The following is an 18,411-nucleotide window of genomic DNA, read 5'->3' on the forward strand; positions in this document are numbered from 1 at the left end:
CCCAAGGAAACGAGCGCCTCGTAGATGCTTCTATGGAAGGCTGTGCCACCTCGTGTGTACAGCATGCACGATACTCCGAGCGACCTTAAATAGCTGCCTATTCTCATCTCGAATCCATCCTCTTATCCCCCACGTTCAGAATCCTCCCCACCTGCGACACCGTGCCAGAGCCAGGCAGCGCCGCACGGCCAGCGGCTACACGAGCGCTCAATCCGTTGTGGATGAAAGCGCTGAAGTGACTCGAGGACAATACCGGCACTGACCTGATGAACATCGATGACAGTGCGTAAACACTCTCCATGAAGCCGAAGAGGATTAGTGACGCGGGGAGTCTGGTCTCCATACTGCGAGCATATAGTGTCACAAAGAGGAAACTAGGTAGGGTACCGAATGGTCCTCTCAGTCTTGCCAACAGTATCGAGTGGGAGGATCTCGATGAGGCAGAGAAATTATCTCGGGCAACTCAGAAAAGACTCAAGAATTCCCTCCTAACTGACTCAAGCAGTTCGCCTCGCCAAGCCTGTGCAATCCAGCACCGGAGTGGTGAGATGAGCTACTTAAGTAACTCAAGAGGGCATTCTTGGGCGATTCCCCTGTATCAGGTAGATCATTTACCTGATCTGAAGGAATCGCTCAAGAACACACTGTCTTTACACTGGGCTGTCCACTTCTAGAAGCACTCGAGCTATGTTGCAGAATTAATGACCCCTTGATGAGAAAGATGCACTCCTGTTGCTCAGCATGGTGTATTTGTCAAGGTGGAGACAACTATCCCGACTCCGGCTCTCGCGCCACATTGACGATTGAGGCCTCTGTCGCCATGACCCAGGACAGGCTCTACTGCTAGCTGTGTATATCTAACATTTATGGACGATGTCTACTTCTATGCTGCGCGGCTACGACCTGCGAGATTTCATATAACGGCGACGTCTTCCACGTATTTCTACTAGCAAGCTTGTACGTACATTATCTCTCGAAGTTCAGTATATACCTTTCATCTGCTATTCCCCACAACCCGTGTATACTATTTATGGACGCAACACAGTCTGAGATTTTCCTATGCAGCGGGACGTCTCGCACAGTCGGTGAGGCGGCGGCGATCGCCCTGGGATATGAACGACAGAGTCACCTTCTGGTAGCGCAGTCCATGTCTCGACTAGTATCTGCACGATCTATACGACATTACCTGGTGTGTCAGAGGGACGTAATATGCTCCACATCCCGTCGTGTGCATAACTGATTCCACATTCTAGTAAGTTATACAATACTTATACTATGGTGGCGATCATCTCAGCGAACCTCTGTTGGAACTTGAGATTGTGGCGAGCGCATGCCACCGTATTTGGCCATGTTTGTAGTACCTTGCAGACTTTGCGCGAGCCGTCCTGTACGTTCCTTACGCGTTTGACAGAGCTCAGACAAACGCGATATATCTTCGTTGATCGTTCTCGCTTCGGGTCTCGGACGAACTTTAACAACCTCTAGGTCGCAGAAGTCATCAAACCTGAGATTGTACTCGTTGTGCCTCAAAGAGTTGCTTTCAGTATACGTTAGCTTCTCGTGAGATCGTGGATGCCGATCATTCGGCACAGTGTACCAAGCACAATGGCGTGATATACAACGAGCTAAATGGGCGCTATACCTCCTATTTCCTAGTATTAGGCTTCGGGACGCCGTCTACGCCCTTGTCGGCTGCGTACTTGTGGCACGACCAAGGCAACGAGTACACTGGCACTTCGCGGGTTTCAGCTACAACGCGACCGCCTATGCGTCGCCTATGCGTCGTCTATGCACTCATCATGCTGTGTCAACACTGGCCGTCGTTGCTGTGTTGCGCATGCCCTCATTGGGGTATCTCCCACTGAGGCCTTCGCATGGTCGCTGCGCTCTTGCTGCTCCCACTCAACTAGAAACTGAGTGGACCACTACCCACACCTCTCACGGTCCAATCACCTACGATCATTAATGTCATAGAAATAAAAGACCCCGGAAGATCGTGTTACCTGGGATAAGGGAAATGCCATAAATGTCAGATATTTATGCGTAAATATGCACGATGATCATGCGTCACAAGTGTAGCTCTACTCACCAGGCTGTATATATACCAGCACGATGCTCGTAAGGACAACCATCCGGCTTGGAGACAAATTGACGAGTTTAATAATAAAAGTAACGTACAAAGGTACCGTGTAGCGTGGGCCTAGCGCTTCCGAGTCCTGAACAATACTCGTTTTTTTACGTCGGTATATCTCGCATCAGATGGTCCTCTACCATGCACCAGTTGTTAGCTGTCAACCAGGGCTAACGGGCGTCGCACCTTAACAGCGGACCAATCCGTGATAAGCACCGCAATCCGATCGCGCAATGCGAATGCACACAGCTCACACGTCAGGTCTCGCTCGAGCGGGCGTAGCGCCGCTTGGAGCATATTCATTGACAGATCTGTACAGCACGCCGCCACAGCCGCACGCCACACGTAGAGATTTACACCGCTACAATTAAGCTCAGCCGCCCTCACAAGCAGACAACAATGGATCACACGCACTCGGTCTAGCATCCCATACAAGGTGCGCCGCGGCGAGCGCCCACGCGCGCGTGAGCCGCCGTTGCTCTGAGCCGCCGCATGCCGGCGTGTCCACGTGCGCTGCGGGAGGCTGGAGGAGGAGCTGCTTCAGCGCGGTCAAGCGGTTGTGGTGCAGGAGGAAGAGCCGCTTCAGGTAGTGCGCGCCAATGCGCGCCGCAAGCTCATCGGTCAGCGCGGGCAGGGAGAAGGAGAGGAGATGTGCGGAGACAGCTACGGCAAGGTCCTCGAGCGAGTGTGCGGCGGCAAGGGCGTAAGTGTCAATAGGCCGGAGAGGGGCGTGCGAAAGGAGGAGCGCGTAAAGCGGCGTGGGCGGGAGTACCATTCGAGCGGGCGGGATGCCGTAGCGCATGAGCATGTCAAGCGTGCCTGAGAGCGTCTCAAAGGAGGGTGCGTACTGGCTGGCGGGGACATTATAAATGGCATGAAGGGCGATGTTGAGAATCTCTGCGGGTTCGGGGAGCACAACAATAGGGACAAGACCGGAGCCATCGGGAGGCGGAGGCAGGAGCGCGTTGAAGCCGTTGTCAGATGCGCTGAGCAGCCGGTGAAGGTGCACGTGGAAGAACACTTGGTCAGATGAGACAAGCATGATGTCCGGATAGATGTTGTCGATGTGTACGTCTGGGTGGAACGCTGTGGACACAGAGATGGTCTGGTTCGATTGTGCGCGCGGGTGTTCTGCAGGTGTCCCGATCTGCAATATTTGCTGAGAACCAGGGCAGAACAAGAAGTGGACATGCTAACCGGAGTGCGCGCCTGCTCGCCCGCTGCCGATGCGGCATTTTCTGTGGAATCACCATCGCGTGGTGTAGCACCGAGTTGGTCGAATGGCAAATGCATGTTGAAATCGAAATAGTCCATCTCAGGGTGTGTCTGTGCAGAAGAGACGTAGTCAGAAAGAGTGATACAGGACACAGCGAATGGGATTCATGAGCGAAACGCGTCAGTGATCGTGCGGGGTATTGATCAGGAGGAGCTCTAACATATAGCCGCATGCCGCTGCTATTAACTACGTCACTGGTCGCCGAAATCCCGGAAAATAGCGCTAAATAAGAGAGTGCTCCCCGACACGCAGCGCAGCACGTCTTATAGTCCTTCTTGTAGAGCAAAACATGATGATATCGCCTCTTTGAGGGGGGCATGATGGTGACGTCATCGAAATTGATACCTCTAAGCTCATCCCGAACGTAGAGAAACACTGTGGTCCCACTCACGTCGAAAGGTACATCGTGAGCGTGTGGTTACTTTACGACAAACGCTTCGACATAGTGATGAATCTGATAAAGGTAAAAAATGATGGATACCCGAAACGTTCCGTACGCGCTGACTCAACATTGTGCCAAGCTGAGGGCGAGGAGGCGGCAGGAGGTAGGGTAGCCATGGTGTTTGCATGTACGGGTCATGAATTCCCTCTGAAGCTTAAGCATTACGTCTCACCATGAATTTTGGAGTCCTCATGGTGAACAGCTCTCCTCGTCTACCGAGATGCTACAAATTAGTGATGAGTTTCCCATCGCAAGTCCAGTACCATGACAGTGTTTTGGCAAGAAGCTGGATACGCCCCCCAGTCAGTTGCTGGCCGTGAAGGTCGTAAACATGGACCTACTTCTCTCGAAAAGTTCTATCCGAATCCGCTGATCGCCGTGATGAAATGCATGTTCTCCACACCGCATGCGAATGAGAGATAGACTTATACTTGATCTACTGCCTTACAGACACGAGTACCGCATGAGAAACCTCGGGAGGTGGAGTGAATGCGAAACAGCGACTCCGAAATATTGTATCGCATCTATGAGAATCCAAGCGGAATAATCGCAACGCTCTCACATCGATAAAACCCGTCCTTATATTTGTTATACTTATGCTATCTTATCATGTCTTATTTACTCTTCACGAGTAAAACAAAAAGGTCTTCAGCTTGTAATGAACATTTTCTGTACTTTTCTTGCAAAAAGTGATAATAAATAGTAGGAGACTTTACTTATTTTACTTTCGACAAGTAAATAAGATAGCATAAGCTCCACAATTAAATGGGGAATGGACAGCCGAGCACTCAATCATGACAACATTTCAATAGGCGCATCCCTGCCATCTCTCAAATGTCAATGTCTACACCTCAAATGGAACTATTCACCAGTAGGAAGATTCAGCTCCCCGGGTGACGGCGGTAAGAGCGCTCATGTGACCTAATTGAACGCGACGCGTGACCCACGCGCGCCCGGGTGCGGTATGTCCATGCGGTCTCACCGCGTCCCATTCCCCCGAGAACACCTTCGCATACCTTCGCACATACGCGCAAGGCCCTGTTTCGCGCTATCATCCTCACACGGTGGCATTGAACGCGGTCTACGGCCCCGGCTGATCTCGACCATTGTGATCTTGCCCGCCCAGTGTCCCGGGACGATACTGGCGTTTTCGCGTGTCAGCCGCAATGCCCCCCTCCTTCCATGGATGCAATGACTGCCTCTCTCTCCACCAGAAGACGTGCTGGCGAACGTGCTTCTCCGGGCGCATATCCCGAGCTCCCGCGCTCCCTGAGCCTATCGTGCCGTTTGTATATGTAGCCGCAGGCGGCCCCGCTATCAACTGCTGGAAGAGCCCAGCACACACGCCTCGACACCGCTCATGGGTCTGCTGCAAGTCCTGCTTCTAGTCTCCACCGTCCTCGCGCGCCCGCGCCTACCAGATGCGGGGACGGAGATCGACGTACGATCGCCCGGAAGCTTGGACGGGCGCGAGGCCGCCTCTGTCGCGCTCCCCGCGCCATTCTGCTTCCCCGCGCTGGGATTCGTGATGCCGCCCGTGCTGCCCCCAGACGACACGCTCTGGTGGTGCGACCCGAGCACGGAGTACGCATTCGTCGGGTTCAGCTACGAGGTGACCGCCTGTGCGTGGTATTTTTGGCCCGATTGCTGCACTGAATGCTGACCATCCCTCTGGGGAATTCTCTGGATGTTGATGGCAGGCCAGAGCCTCGAAACGCTTCATCGCGAGTTCGCAGACATCCGCTACCACTTCGACTCGCGCTATGTGCGCTTGTACGGCGCGTGCGACCGCGACGGGTTCTAGTGCGTGGGTCCCTCGATGATACATCGTTCGTTTCCGACTGACCGCGGGGTGTCCTCTGCTTAGTGACGACATCGTCGACGCCGCCTGGGCTAACACGCTAGGCGTGCACGCCCTCATCTGGGTACGTGCTCTTGATCTCTCCTCTTTGCATCCGGCCCACTCACGCTGCTCTCCCAGTTCGGCTTCACGGGCGGGGACATCTGGGAGACGCGGCGCGACACGCTGCTCGCGACACTGCACGCGAACCCGCGTGCCAAATTCGTCACGCGCGGCGTGCAGTTTGGCTCGGAGCCGCTGTACGACAACGTGCTCCCGCACCAGGTGCTCGCGGAGCAGGTCCTGCTCGCTAAGGCGAACCTCTCGAGCCTCGGCATCCCCGTGACGGTGAGCGAGCTCGCGTACGGGTACCAGGAGCGCGGGGGCGCGCAGGACGTGCTCGACGCGGTCGACTTTATCAACATCCACATGCTGCCGTTCTTCGACCAGGACGCGTCGACGGGTGAGTGCGTCTCTGTGCGAGTGCGATGCGGAGACGCGCATGCTGAGGCGGCGCGGCGCAGCGAACGCGTCCTGGCCGATTGTGGTGGACAAGAACCTGGACTGGTTTATCGAGCACGGGGACGGGAAGAAGATGTATTTTGACGAGGTGAGCATGGGGCCCGCCTTATCGCACACGCACACCAAGGCGGCGCTCACCGACGGGACCTCATTCGCAGAACGGATGGCCGTCCGTGACGTCCCCCAACGTTCAACCGAACAGCCCGTATGCGGTCGCAAACATCCCGAACGAGCACGTAAGTCCCCGTGTCTCCGTTCGGCTACCTGTACTGTTCTTGTTTGGCCGGGCCGTGCTGCACGGCACTCCTCCGCCTGCCGACCGCACACACGCATGGCGCCGCCATTGTGTTCTCCCGCTGCCCGTGGATCATGCATCATGACCCGCGCGAAACGCACACACAGACGCTCACGCGCTCGCGCACCCACAGGCATACTTCGAGCTGCTCGACTCCAAGTGCGAGTTCCTCAAGGCGGTCGAGGGCGGCGGCGTCGGCTGGTTCGCGCACATCTACTCGGACAACATGGAGCCGGGCTACGGCATCTACAACACGTCGGGACACCCCAAGTTCCCGTTCCACCCGCGCACCGAGTGCTGAGCGCTGGGCGCTGAGCGTTGCGTATTGGGTGCGGAGATCTGCTGGGCAGGGGTGTGGCAAGGGAGCTCGCAGGAGCAGGAGCAGGCGCGCAGACGAGGGACACGTGCCTGCATGTGCAAGGCCTGCTGAATCTGGGTTCTGCGTGCGGGCGAGAAGGCTTTTCGCGTGCGGGGGAATGGAAGAGAAGACAGCATCGACGGTGCGAGAACGTGTGCGATCCAGGGCGGCAGAAGCTGGCGATGGGATGGTGGTAGCGAACAGACGCGTGCTGCCCGATTACCTGCGTTTGAGATGGACAGCCCGCCGAACCTCTCTGCATACTACATATTGATGCGATCTCGCGCCCTGTTAGTATGGCAGGGGCCACCGAAGATGACCGCGCGGGTGCAATGAAAAAAGCAGGTTTACAGCTTCCCGAAATGATCCCGTACCGATCGCATCAAACGAAACCTAGGACGCACGCACGATGTCGCATCCGCCAATGCAGCGGCATCTTAGAGCGACTCCGTCTGGCAGTGAAATCACACGAAGCCAAAGTTTAAACTTTCTGAGGCAATCCGGAATGTCCAATTGTCCAGCATGGTTAAGGCACAGTGCACATAATAGTCGCATTACAGCGTCCGAATGTAAGGAAGTAAGCCGGAAGGTCCGCTAGTGCTACATCCGAAAGCAAGAGCCAAGGTCCGAGCGCACGTTCGTAGGGATGTGGTAGGGCACGGCGACGGACATCATGCGAACACGACGAAAGCAGACGAGACGAGGAGCAGCGCCGGGAACGCAACCGAGAGCGCCGGGTGCACCGAGACACCGAGCGCGGCGGCACCAGCAGCGGCGGTGCTCTCGACGGCGTTGTTCGCCGTCTGCGTGATGGACGACGGCATCGCAGCGCCTACACGTTCGCAAGCGGATCAGCCCCAACCCCCACCAGAAACACACGCAGATCAGACGCACTTGTGAAGTTGCTGCCGCACTGCGCCGCGACGGTGTTGTTCGCGCCGCCCGTGAGCGCGCCCGGGAACGCCGCGTCGACGGTGTCGTACATGGCCTGCGTGCAGCTCGTGCAGGTGACGTTGCTCGGCAGCGCCGGCGCGCTCCCGCCGGCCGCGACCTGCGAGACGAGCGACGCGAGCTTGGAGAGCGTGAGCGTGCCCGTGATCGCCTGCGCGTTCGTGAGCGTCTCGGTGACGCAGAGCGTGTGGTTGTTCGCCGTGCTATGCCGTGTGCGGTCAGCTATCGCGCTCGCGTCCACGCATGCGCGCGGCGCGGTACTCGGTACTCACTCGGAAAGGCACGCGGCCTTGCGCGCGGTTGGGTACGCGGTCTGCACGATGGACGTGAGCTCGCTCGCATCGCCGCTCGCGATGCCGTACGCGGCCAGGTCGCTGGCGCAGCCGGCGGTAACGTTGCCGACGACGGAGGCGAGGGTCGCGTTCGTGCACGCGGGGGCGGCGCACATGCCGGTGAGCCAGTTGTTGAGCGGGCCGACGACAGACGAGTTGGTGCCGGCGACGACGAGCCCGATGAGGGCCTGCGCGTCAAGGCACTTTGCCTCGGAGGAGGTGACGACGGAGGCGAGGGTCTGCTGGCATTGGGACGAGAGACTGGGTTATGGTGCGGTCAGCGTGCGCTGCGTGACGAGCACAGGAGGCGGGACTCACGAAAGAGCGGCAGCTGCATGCATAGCCGCCGCGGCTGTGAGGGCACCGACGAAAAGCGTGCTTGCGAACATCATCGTGAGACCGAGGATCTAGACTGGGAGACGATCAAGTGGATGCAATCCAGGTAGTAGAAAGGCAGAAAGCAGAAAGCAGAACCAAAAGCTGCAAGCTAGCGAAGGGGAGAACAAGGAGAATGTGAGATGGGGGAATGAAGGAAAGACAGCGCTGCTGCAGGAGGGAAGAAAGAGGGCTGGAGTGGAGCTAGGCGCAGCTCGCGGGAAGGAGGGAGGAGCCATTGCAGTGCAGACTGGCATTCACAGTCAGCTGCGCGCGGTGGCAGCCGGTTGCTGCGCGGACAGACGCCCATACCCGCCATCACTGTGCGCCGCCGTCACCGTGATGAGGCTCTTCGTCCTCGTCTTCGTTGCGTGCATGAGCCTCATCTATTCTCTTCGCAGGTCTTGTTCTGCTGTTCCGCTCCATAAACCCGACCCTCGCCTCGTGCTTGCATCTGCGCTTCTCCGAGGGATGTGCACGCGCACGGGCGACAATCTGGGACTGCGCGTCACCCTGTACGCGTAACCTGCCAGTTTCACAATCCAGTTCAGTATGATGGCGTTCGTACGTGTCAACAACGTCGTTTGAGACATACAAGCCGGGCTCGAGCGCACCTGTTCGCGACATATCCCATCGCCAATGACAGACCCTTAGTCAGCTGGTCGGTGCTACCCCCGTCCGACCTGATTCGTTCGTTTCCTCCTCAATCACGCGAATTCGTACAGACAATGCCTTCGACGTGATGAATGCTCCAGACGACGCATACTCCGATGTTATCGGCGAGGAACCCCGAAATTCTCGCGTCGTAACGGATCCTGTCAGGCAAAGAAGGACTGCACCCGTCCATCACTCGCTCGCACGGCGTTAGCCACCCGCTGCTCCTTAGCGCCCGGGGAAGCGGACAAGGCACGCCACTGTCTGCTTGCGAAGATAGAAGGTGCGTCCAAAACAGACAGAAGAGTCCGGGTATATTCCATATTCCATACAGTATCATACACACGTCGTCATAAGGTGAGTGCGCGCGGGCCGCGCGTGTGCGTTAGTAATACAGCTGCTGTTATTGCATGCATCCGGCCAATCCTCCATTCCGTCCGTCTCTCAAGGCAAAGTCAAAGTCGTAAGTCGAAGTCGAAGTCGCACGAAGCCTTCGTGCTAGAATTTCCAATACTGGATGCTCATCGCGGCGCGCTCGAACGGGAACACCCCTCCCCAGCGCGCGGCGTCCTGCTCGCAGTGCGTCAGCACGCCGTACAGCTCGCCGACCGTCGTGCGCGCGCCGGGGAGGTCAGCCACCCGCGCGCCGCCGAGCTCCTCCTTGGCGCTCTGGATCGCCTGCGTGATGTCGGCGTCGATCGCGGCGAGCACGTCGCCGGTCTCGCTCTCCTCGTCCCAGCGCAGGCCGAGCGTGTGGCGCGCGACGTCGGTGAGCAGGGCGAGGCTGGCGAAGCCCATGCCGGCGCCGTATAGGGCGCGGGCGCGGGCGAGCACAGGGCGGAGGTCCGGCCCGGGGCGCGCGAGCCCGTCGGCGGCCTTCATGAAGAGGCGGACGGAGGGCGGGAGCGCCTTGGCGTTCATCTTCTCGAGCCTGCGGCGCGCGACGGCGGTGAATGTCGCGGTTACGCTGTGCGGACTCGTTGCGAGCAGTGTGCGCACGACGGCGCGGAGGCTGTGGGATGCCGTTAGACTTCAGACCGGGTGCAGGGAAGTAAGGGGTACTTACTCGTCTGCCTCTGCATTTGCGATGAAGCTATCCATCATCAGATTTCTGTGTATGTGTGTGAGTATGTGCGGGTGGGGTCGATCAAGGTGCCTGTGCATACACATGTCCGAGGATGGGCCGTGTCTCATGAGGGGTTTCGGGCGCAGGCATGTTCGGAGTGGTCGTGTGTGTGTGCGTGAAGGGAATGCAGATCGTGCTAGGGGAGGCTTGATTGGAGGCTTGGCTGAGGCGGGACGGTAGGACTTATATGGCGGGCCCGGGCAGTCAGCGTTATCCGGGCAGCCCGCGCGGGGCCAAGAGGGATCCCAGCCCGAGGCTAATTTGGCCATCTCCAATCGCAGACGACGCGCGCGCGCTCGTCCCGGTCACGCGCGTGCCGGGCGGCCGAATGAGATGCCGATTCAATATTTGATGCAGCGAATCACCCCGCAAATCGCATCTCGCGGGCCCGCGCCGATCCGTATCTTCATCTTCGTGCGTTCGTGCCCTGCCCGATCGCCCCCCCGTGCCATGCTCGTCGCGGCGCCCTGCTATCAGAGCACCTGCCCCGCGCCCCTCTTCGGGTGGCTATCGCGTTCTGGCAGATCCTGCGCGCGCTCGGGACGCGTGGCGGCGACCATCGACAGCTCCTGTCTCCTGTCGCCGCCACGCCCCCCGTCGACATCGCCTATGCATTACGCGGGCGCGATGGAAACACCCGCCGCCGCCCCCTAGGCTGCCGCCGATCGTGGGCGGGTCGGGCACTCGATCATTACCGGTTCCCTTCGCGATGCCGAGACATTACGGAGGCGGGTTGCGTCCGCGTCAGGGCGCGCTCGTCATCAGTGCATGCTTGGCCTGTCTCCGGCGTTTTAAACATCAGCGGCGAGGGGGAGCTGTTTCCTCGAATGGACGCCGGCGCTCGGGTAAGCGAATTCTGTTACTTGCTCGCGCGGCGATGTGAAGACCAGCAGCTGCCCGCCTCGCCTTGTTGCACGCCGGAGGGGGGGAAAAGCAGCAGCGTCATGTGGGTATGGTTCTCCTTAGCTTCAGATGTCCGTAGCAGGCCTCTGACTGAAATTTGTTGTCCGCTGCGAGTGCGCGCATGTTAAGAGCAGGATAGATGTGCGCTAGATCTAAGGAGACTAACAAACGTCAAACCACATTCGAGTGCGGCGATCCCAGGGGACGCGTACAGGGTCTTGCTTTGCGCCATCCCATGTGGCGCTTATTCTCGGGAACCGCCGAAGGAGTAAGTTTGCAAATTGTCATCATTTAATCCGTCAGGGTGGCTCACGTCGCCTTCACGTGACGAAACACATTTATACACAGCTTTTTCGTCTGGGACCTGGGTCCCCGGGTGCATGCCGTATTGCATGAGGCGAGTTGTGCCAGTGTGACAGCGAAGAGGAGCCGGTGCATTTCTGGCAACTTCTACTCGCACGTCCTGCTGAGACCGAAATGCAGCCATGTTCGTAAAATTGGGGATTCGGGAGAAGCCTGTCAATAAAAACACGGCTTGGGTGTGCGCACGAGACCGTGGATCTTCGGGAAGAGGAAGCAGGTGATGTTCGAATGCGTTAGACTTGCGTATCCGTGGGCTCCTGGAGCGTTATCCTTGGGTTGGTCGGTCTTCAATCTTTCCACCGGCTAATTTATACTATTCCGTCCGACGTGCGCTTGGCCTGTCGTGCCGGTCCATAGTGTCGCCGTAACCCCACCCCCACCCCGGAAATGAATGATGATGTGCTATGCACGCCTGTGTGCCAACCAACGCCGGATGGTGGCCTTGAGATCTGATGCGCTGGGAGCGCCACGGGAGAGGGGACCGATCGCGGTAGGAGGAGCGTGAATCTCAGGTTTGTTGGACCGACGGAATCTCCAGGCCCGGCGATCAATGAATCTGCCGAGTGGCGAAGAACGGATCTAAAAATCGAGCGAGTTGATACTCCGCTCCATTGTCTTCGGTTTATCCGTGGTTTCGTCCCCGATATCTTGGTGCGTCGCCTGGCCGTCACAAACCAAAACGGTCGGCTTCAAGCTGACGATGGGTCGTTAGGCGTCAGACTGCTGCACCGCCGCCGGCGTCTTGTAGGATACACACAGTATCACTTATATAGTCACATCGCGTCCTGCAGGTGCGCCTTGGCACTGATATCTAGTTCGACTCGCAGATCACAAGTTGATCCATGGAGAACACGCTCGAGTCCTTCCCTCTCGGCCCCTTTCGAGTCCCTCGTCTGTGGAACGGCCTGTGGCAGCTCTCCAGCAATGCCTGGGGCAGCGCGCCCATCGTCAAGGTGCGCGCACAGATGTCCCAGTATGTCGAGCAGGGCTACACCGCGTTTGGTGAGTCGCTCGACGTGCAGACGGCCTGGTGCTGACCGCGGTCGTGCGCAGACATGGTAAGAGCTACGTCCCAGCCCTCGGCAAAAGTGCTGATGTGTCCACGATGATATCTGTTCCATTTCAAGGGTGTGTCTTATTCGCACGCCGCGTTGGATTGCAACGTACTGACCGTGTTCTCAGCCGATCACTATGGAAGCTCAGAAATCATTTTTGTACCCGACATATCTCTGTTGTGCGGCTGCTGTCAGGCTAACCCGTGCAAACAGGGCCAATTCCGGCGTAGCCGTCAGAACACACAGCGCATTGTGGGCGCAACTAAATGGTGTGTCTTCCGGCCGACAAATCCCACCCGTGTGGTCGTGGAAGCCGCCGTGCAAGAACGGCTTGATCGTATGCAGACAGACTGCATCGACCTTCTACAGGTATTCCTCCCAGCCGCTGTAAACAATCTAGCGGACACGGCACTCACAGCGGCGACTCAGTTCCACTGGCAAGATTACAACGACAAGGGCTATCTGACCGCGCTGCGCCACCTCCAGGACCTCCAGCAGGAGGGCAGAATCACGACGCTCGGGCTGTGCAACTTTGACGCGATCAGGACGGACGAGATATGCTGCCAGCTGGGCCCCGGCTCCATCGTCTCGAACCAAGTGCAGGTCTGCGCGCTCCCCCGTGCCGCCGCGTCTGTGGCTTGACGTGCATTCTTCTCCTCTGCTCCTAGTTTTCCCTCATCGACACACGCCCGCTGCACGGCATGGCAGACGTGTGCCAGAGACACAACGTGAGGCTGCTCACGTACGGCACGCTGGTGGGTAGCCGCGCTCTCGCACGCATTCGCAAGCCCTGCTAACCGGGGTACGCGCCGTGATGCGCGCGTTGTCGTCTCCAGTGCGGCGGCTTCCTCGCCGACCAATGGCTGGGCCAGCCCGAGCCGGACGCATATTCAGGCAGGCTGACGCCGTCCCAGCGCAAGGTGCGCCACATCCCGCGCCCAGAACGAGTGTCATCTAATACACACACCCAACCCGTTCTGCTCCCGGCAGTATCTCGACATGATCGTCAAGGCGTGGGGCGACTGGACGCTATTCCAATCCCTCCTCGTTGTCCTGCGCCAGATTGGCGACCGCCACGGCGGCGTAAGCATCGCCAACGTCGCGACCCGCTGGGTGCTGGACTACCCGTGCGTGGGCGCGGTTATCATCGGTACGCCGCTCCCCTGTTCCTCACGCGTCCCCCATGCCATCGCCGACGGCTGACGAGCACCGCAGGGGCGCGCCTCGGCGTGTCGGAGCACCGCGGCGACAACAGCAGGGTGTTCACGTTCCAGCTGACGCAAGAGGACAACGCTGCGATCGATGCCGTGCTCGAGCAGTCGAATGGACGCCATCTCATCACCGCGATTGGAGATTGTGGCGCCGAATACCGCTGAGGCCAGCGCCCTTGCGTGCACGCACGGTGTCTTCAACAAGTCGCCGTGGTTATATCCGCCACGTCGCGCTATCATCAATCTGTGGCGCGCGACGTGTGTTATCTATTGACGGGCCTTGTGGTAGTATCACACGATCACACGATTAATTATTCAGTTGCGGAGAGAGGACGGATGGCTCTACAGCCACGTTTGTACGTGCACCGTGGACGATGCGGAGAAGCAAATGTACGATCGATTAAAGAAGAAGCCTTGGATACTTGCATCATTTGATTCTGCCGGACGTCTCTTGTACCTCTTCGCATATTGTGATTTATATGTATGGACCACAGTAGCCACTTCTGAGCACGAATGTCGCTACGGTAGGGCGCAATGTAGGGAAATTATTAGGCGCATATCGATGTTGCGGACTTAACTGAGATATGATGCTATGGCTGGCCGGGCGGACTAACTTAATAAGCTGAGAGCATGACATAACATCGCTTCCGTATGATGCAACACCGTGAAGATAGGACGTCAACGTGGTCAAAATCAGGGACCCGGTGTAACGGCATGGCGAGCGGGTTCCGGAATTCATAATCTACACAGATCTTAATCGGGATGTGATTTCCGTTCCCGCATAATACTTGTTACTTCCATGTAGCGCGTAGCGCGTCCGAGGCCTTCTGCGTGACAACAGCAATACAATCCTGTCTGTTCCGGGAGCTGCAAGTCTTCAATTTTCATCTATATAGACATCATCGGCTCAGGGCGGTCGGGCACACCTGACCGCTGCTTCTCGAAGACTAGAAGGCACGGTGAGCATAGATTTAGCCGCGCATATATTGTCTCGTGCTTCTTGAACATCACAGAACCTCAGAGCGTCTGACCCTACCGTAACTCTTTATGAATCTCTCACCTGTTTCCTGTGTAGAGACCGGCCGAAGCGACAGTCGGCCCCAGCGCGCCTTACATTCATCGCTTCCAGGCACGTATCCCTCGGTCGGCCATTGGCCTTAAATTTCCTGCATGGAACCTTGGGATTGGTGGCTGAGATGGAAACAGAAAATTTTGATTAGTGGCCGCATCGAGCTCAGATACCAAATATGTACGAGTGTCCATATTCTACCAGCACCTTTCCTCGAAGCGGGCAAGATGAAGCGCTTGATCGATCCGAGGCTTGACGACATCTGAGGTTCTCTTCGTCCGCCTCGGAGTGCATTATTTCCAGAGGAACGAGGCAGCTAGACGTGATGCTCGGAGGTATTAAATCCGCCAGTGGAAAGTAATACACGGGCACTGCTGCCCAACACAGTGACTCACTCGCTGTGCAGTGGCGTGGTGTCTGGTCAGAGCAACTGTTGTGTGCGCTGACTGACAGCTGTCCTCCTCAGCAATTCAGTTAATAGTCACGCGAACTCTCGCCGGCAGCGGCCTGTCTCGAGGCTTTGGAACCCTGAAACGTTCAAGAAGACCCACTTGTAACTGTGTCTAACTCAAAACGCGAAAGACTAGGAAAGTTTCACGCCAATTGCAGAACGCTTGTGGGCGCTGTCTCGTGAAGAAATCAATGGTCAGGGTTGCTTTTTCAGTGATCGAGATCCAAATTAAGTCCTGGTGTCCGCGATCATCATCTGACCCGAGTCTTTCCGTTGCCCGAACACTGCAAGGTGGCGAGTATTGAGGCAGTGTATGAGTCCATCTCAATTCACGAACAGGGGCCAGCTGGTTGCCTGTGCTGCTGTGGTCTAAAAAGATTGCACCTCGCCACAACAACCCTAAGCTATTTGAGCAAAAGGGATAATGCACCTCCTCCTTCGTGACCAAGATTTTGGACGCACGGAGATCTCCGGGCGCTCAACTAACTAAAAGTAGAATCTTTCAAGAATCTGCTGTGCAGGCCGCCCACATACCTAACGTCTCGGTTCGGTTCGGCTTCAGGCTCCGAACCTGAGCGTGGACCATAGGAAATACTCTCAGACGGCGAAGGGAGCCCACTGGCTTTCGCGCAATCAATAATGGTGGGGGAATTTTTCCGCGCAGGCTACAAAAAAGTGAACAGTCGTTCCTCGGTACATATGGCCCCAGCCGATAGAGACATTCGTTGTTACTTGTCGCATGCAGTACTCCAAAATAAAAAATCGCGAGTGAGCAATCCGGTTACGACCGAAAAAGAAAAAAAAAACACCTGGATCCGAACGAAGCGATTGCATAATTCACAAGTGCTACTGATAGACCACTACGACCCTAGATAAACATATTTTTGGAAGGAACTCGTCAGTCTCCAAGAGCGCCACAGTGATTTGGACCTGTATTGCGCAGATTCCTCGTCGTTCAAGGTCAGCCGTCACATTCACGAATAATGGAAGCTCTCATCCACTCACAGCTTCTCTCGGATTGCTCATGAGGAAACCGTCCGGGCCCTGTGTTAGGAGCCCATCGGCGGAGTCCTAGTTTTTGTGCTCGTGACGCCACTCTGAAGGGCACCGCACCCTCCCCCCGTGGCTTACATGTCGCTAAGTCAGCGTCTGGTCCGGAACCTACAAGGTAAAGGATTAGAAATTGAGCCGTACAGGCTATAGAGGAGAGCTGGCGCAGATCATACAGTAATGAGTGTAGTGAAGCAGAGTGACCTAACCCCAGCCTGGGATCAACGACATTAACGAAAGTGTAAATCGAGACAATTATGTACGTTGCGTGTCATTATTGTGCGTAGAAGCTCGATCGCATATCTATATGATTTGTGCTATCAATTTCTGCAGTCATTCAACTCACTTCGAGAATCTGTCATTTTTTACCTTCGTTAGATCCGACGAAATTACCGCGGGCGCACAAGGTATATCTCTCTAGGCCCTCTTCGTACAGGATAAGCTTTGTGTCGGTGGTCACGACATACTGTCAATTTAATGAGGCACACCTGACCACTGCTTCTCAAAGACCAGGTGGTACGGTAAGCTAAGTTCAGCCGCCTTAGAAAGTGTCTCCTGCGGGTCGGGAATAAGGAGCCACACAAGACCTCTCACAGCGCTTACGGTGTCGGTTCCTTCATCATTTCCCAACTGCTTTCTATACAATCGCCGGGCATAGCGACAGTCGGACCTGTGCCTTGCAATTTTCACAACAATCTCCGGCCGCACATATGTTTCTGGAAGGAACCAACTATACGAGAGACGTTTGGTGGGGGGAGTCTATTGTGCTTCTGTGTAACAATCTTGGGTCCGCCCGAGAGAAGGGCCCAGGCAATGGCATCAGCAATCTCACATGTTGCGCGCTGCCCATATGAACGTGCATTTTAAGAGGTCATTGGATGATAGTGTCTGAACCACCACTATCTGCCAATACCGCCGTCCTCCAATGTATTTCAGCCTACCAGGGACAAGCGGAGCACAACTCGGTCAATTCAAGCCGCCCTTCATTGCACGGCGTGTCTTGTCCGTAGCCCCGGGCCAAGCGGAGGGTATGGTTGTGCGTACCTACCTGTTTGGTAAACGCCTATCCCCACGATCTGGAAGTTGGGATACCATATGGAGCGCGAAGTTCAGGGACGCATCCATCTCCGCCATTCCTGTGTGCTAATTTAGCTAACATGAGGCATGCGTAATGGTTTATACCCTCCTGGGGACAGCTTGCCCTCCAAATTGTCCACCTTGAGGCTCTTCATACCGAGAGGACGGAGCCGACCAAAACGCCTAACCCATCCATACAGGCAGTCGCAGTGCCAGCGGGCGCGCTCGCACGCGATCATACGGTAATCTCAGAGCGTCATGGCAGAACGTTGCTCATAGATGAAATACGGCTTGAGCGACGTTTGAGCGAAGGCTGGGAATATGAAACGAACGATAGCCACAGCTGATGGTTTCATTCTGAAACATCAAACCACATCCAACACGCATCCAGTCACCAATGGCAGAATACGTGCGTGAGACTTCGCATTCGGAAATGTCATGCTTGGCCATGGAAGAAAGAAGGTTGAACATTCTGAGACTGTGAAGTTCAGTGTCTCCTTGATCCTATCTTCTTCTATATCTCACCGCATGTCGCTCGGTCTATTGCGGATAGGCGGCAAGTGCGGCTGTATATTCGGCATCTCAGTCATCTTCGTGTCCCGGAACACTTACGGTCGGACATAATGCGACGTACTGTGGTCTGCCACCTCGGTGTCTCTTTGAGTGATGGTCGCACGATTGTTGTACAGCCAATGCCAGTTGGACCACCGAGTTGATTCTTTGTGTGGAGTGATGGAAACACACACAGAGCTGTGAAAGTGCTGTAGACTGTCAGCGAATAGATCACATCACGAGTGGTAGACGACAAACGTGTATAGGTATGTTGTTTGAAGCGGGAAGACGCACCAGGGCTTGTTATGAGCAAAGAGGACTAACATACCGTGTGACCTATTGTCATGACCGACATCCACGCATTGATGCACATGGGAT

At 56.4% G+C, this 18,411-nt stretch overlaps 7 protein-coding genes across 7 annotated transcripts; 2 read left to right on the forward strand and 5 right to left on the reverse strand.

The window, feature by feature from the left end:
• Nucleotides 1-2,284: 2,284 nt before the first annotated feature.
• Nucleotides 2,285-3,445, reverse strand: POSPLADRAFT_1044074 (hypothetical protein; the record flags this gene model as incomplete). The annotated part of the gene is made up of 3 exons (XM_024478454.1): nucleotides 2,285-2,442; nucleotides 2,546-3,262; nucleotides 3,382-3,445. The coding sequence occupies 3 exons, from the start codon at nucleotides 3,443-3,445 to the stop codon at nucleotides 2,285-2,287; spliced, it is 939 nt and encodes a 312-aa protein (XP_024343511.1).
• A 1,932-nt stretch (nucleotides 3,446-5,377) lies between these two features.
• POSPLADRAFT_1132471 (glycoside hydrolase family 17 protein) lies at nucleotides 5,378-6,807 on the forward strand (the record flags this gene model as incomplete). The annotated part of the gene is made up of 7 exons (XM_024484219.1): nucleotides 5,378-5,471; nucleotides 5,550-5,652; nucleotides 5,717-5,774; nucleotides 5,831-6,152; nucleotides 6,214-6,299; nucleotides 6,370-6,447; nucleotides 6,640-6,807. 7 exons carry the CDS (start codon nucleotides 5,378-5,380, stop codon nucleotides 6,805-6,807), a joined length of 909 nt encoding a protein of 302 aa, XP_024343512.1.
• Nucleotides 6,808-7,535: 728 nt separating this feature from the next.
• POSPLADRAFT_1132212 (hypothetical protein) lies at nucleotides 7,536-8,410 on the reverse strand (the record flags this gene model as incomplete). The annotated part of the gene is made up of 3 exons (XM_024484187.1): nucleotides 7,536-7,696; nucleotides 7,759-8,018; nucleotides 8,088-8,410. Coding segments are annotated over 3 exons (744 nt in total), but the record flags the coding sequence as incomplete, so codon positions are not given.
• Nucleotides 8,411-8,840: 430 nt separating this feature from the next.
• On the reverse strand, nucleotides 8,841-9,149 carry POSPLADRAFT_1053340 (hypothetical protein; the record flags this gene model as incomplete). Its single annotated transcript, XM_024480386.1, has 2 exons — nucleotides 8,841-9,048; nucleotides 9,118-9,149. 2 exons carry the CDS (start codon nucleotides 9,147-9,149, stop codon nucleotides 8,841-8,843), a joined length of 240 nt encoding a protein of 79 aa, XP_024343514.1.
• A 525-nt stretch (nucleotides 9,150-9,674) lies between these two features.
• On the reverse strand, nucleotides 9,675-10,392 carry POSPLADRAFT_1044077 (hypothetical protein; the record flags this gene model as incomplete). The annotated part of the gene is made up of 3 exons (XM_024478455.1): nucleotides 9,675-10,188; nucleotides 10,243-10,287; nucleotides 10,343-10,392. 3 exons carry the CDS (start codon nucleotides 10,390-10,392, stop codon nucleotides 9,675-9,677), a joined length of 609 nt encoding a protein of 202 aa, XP_024343515.1.
• A 2,141-nt stretch (nucleotides 10,393-12,533) lies between these two features.
• On the forward strand, nucleotides 12,534-13,999 carry POSPLADRAFT_1131497 (hypothetical protein; the record flags this gene model as incomplete). Its single annotated transcript, XM_024484090.1, has 8 exons — nucleotides 12,534-12,570; nucleotides 12,751-12,782; nucleotides 12,837-12,992; nucleotides 13,053-13,226; nucleotides 13,292-13,378; nucleotides 13,460-13,543; nucleotides 13,614-13,773; nucleotides 13,839-13,999. 8 exons carry the CDS (start codon nucleotides 12,534-12,536, stop codon nucleotides 13,997-13,999), a joined length of 891 nt encoding a protein of 296 aa, XP_024343516.1.
• A 2,794-nt stretch (nucleotides 14,000-16,793) lies between these two features.
• Nucleotides 16,794-18,406, reverse strand: POSPLADRAFT_1133011 (hypothetical protein; the record flags this gene model as incomplete). The annotated part of the gene is made up of 6 exons (XM_024484287.1): nucleotides 16,794-16,870; nucleotides 16,893-17,134; nucleotides 17,237-17,341; nucleotides 17,453-17,540; nucleotides 18,116-18,231; nucleotides 18,354-18,406. 6 exons carry the CDS (start codon nucleotides 18,404-18,406, stop codon nucleotides 16,794-16,796), a joined length of 681 nt encoding a protein of 226 aa, XP_024343517.1.
• Between the last annotated feature and the right edge of the window lie 5 nt (nucleotides 18,407-18,411).

This window comes from Postia placenta (genome assembly GCF_002117355.1).
Source record: "Postia placenta MAD-698-R-SB12 unplaced genomic scaffold POSPLAscaffold_2, whole genome shotgun sequence".
NCBI classification, from domain to species: Eukaryota; Fungi; Basidiomycota; class Agaricomycetes; order Polyporales; family Adustoporiaceae; genus Rhodonia; species Rhodonia placenta.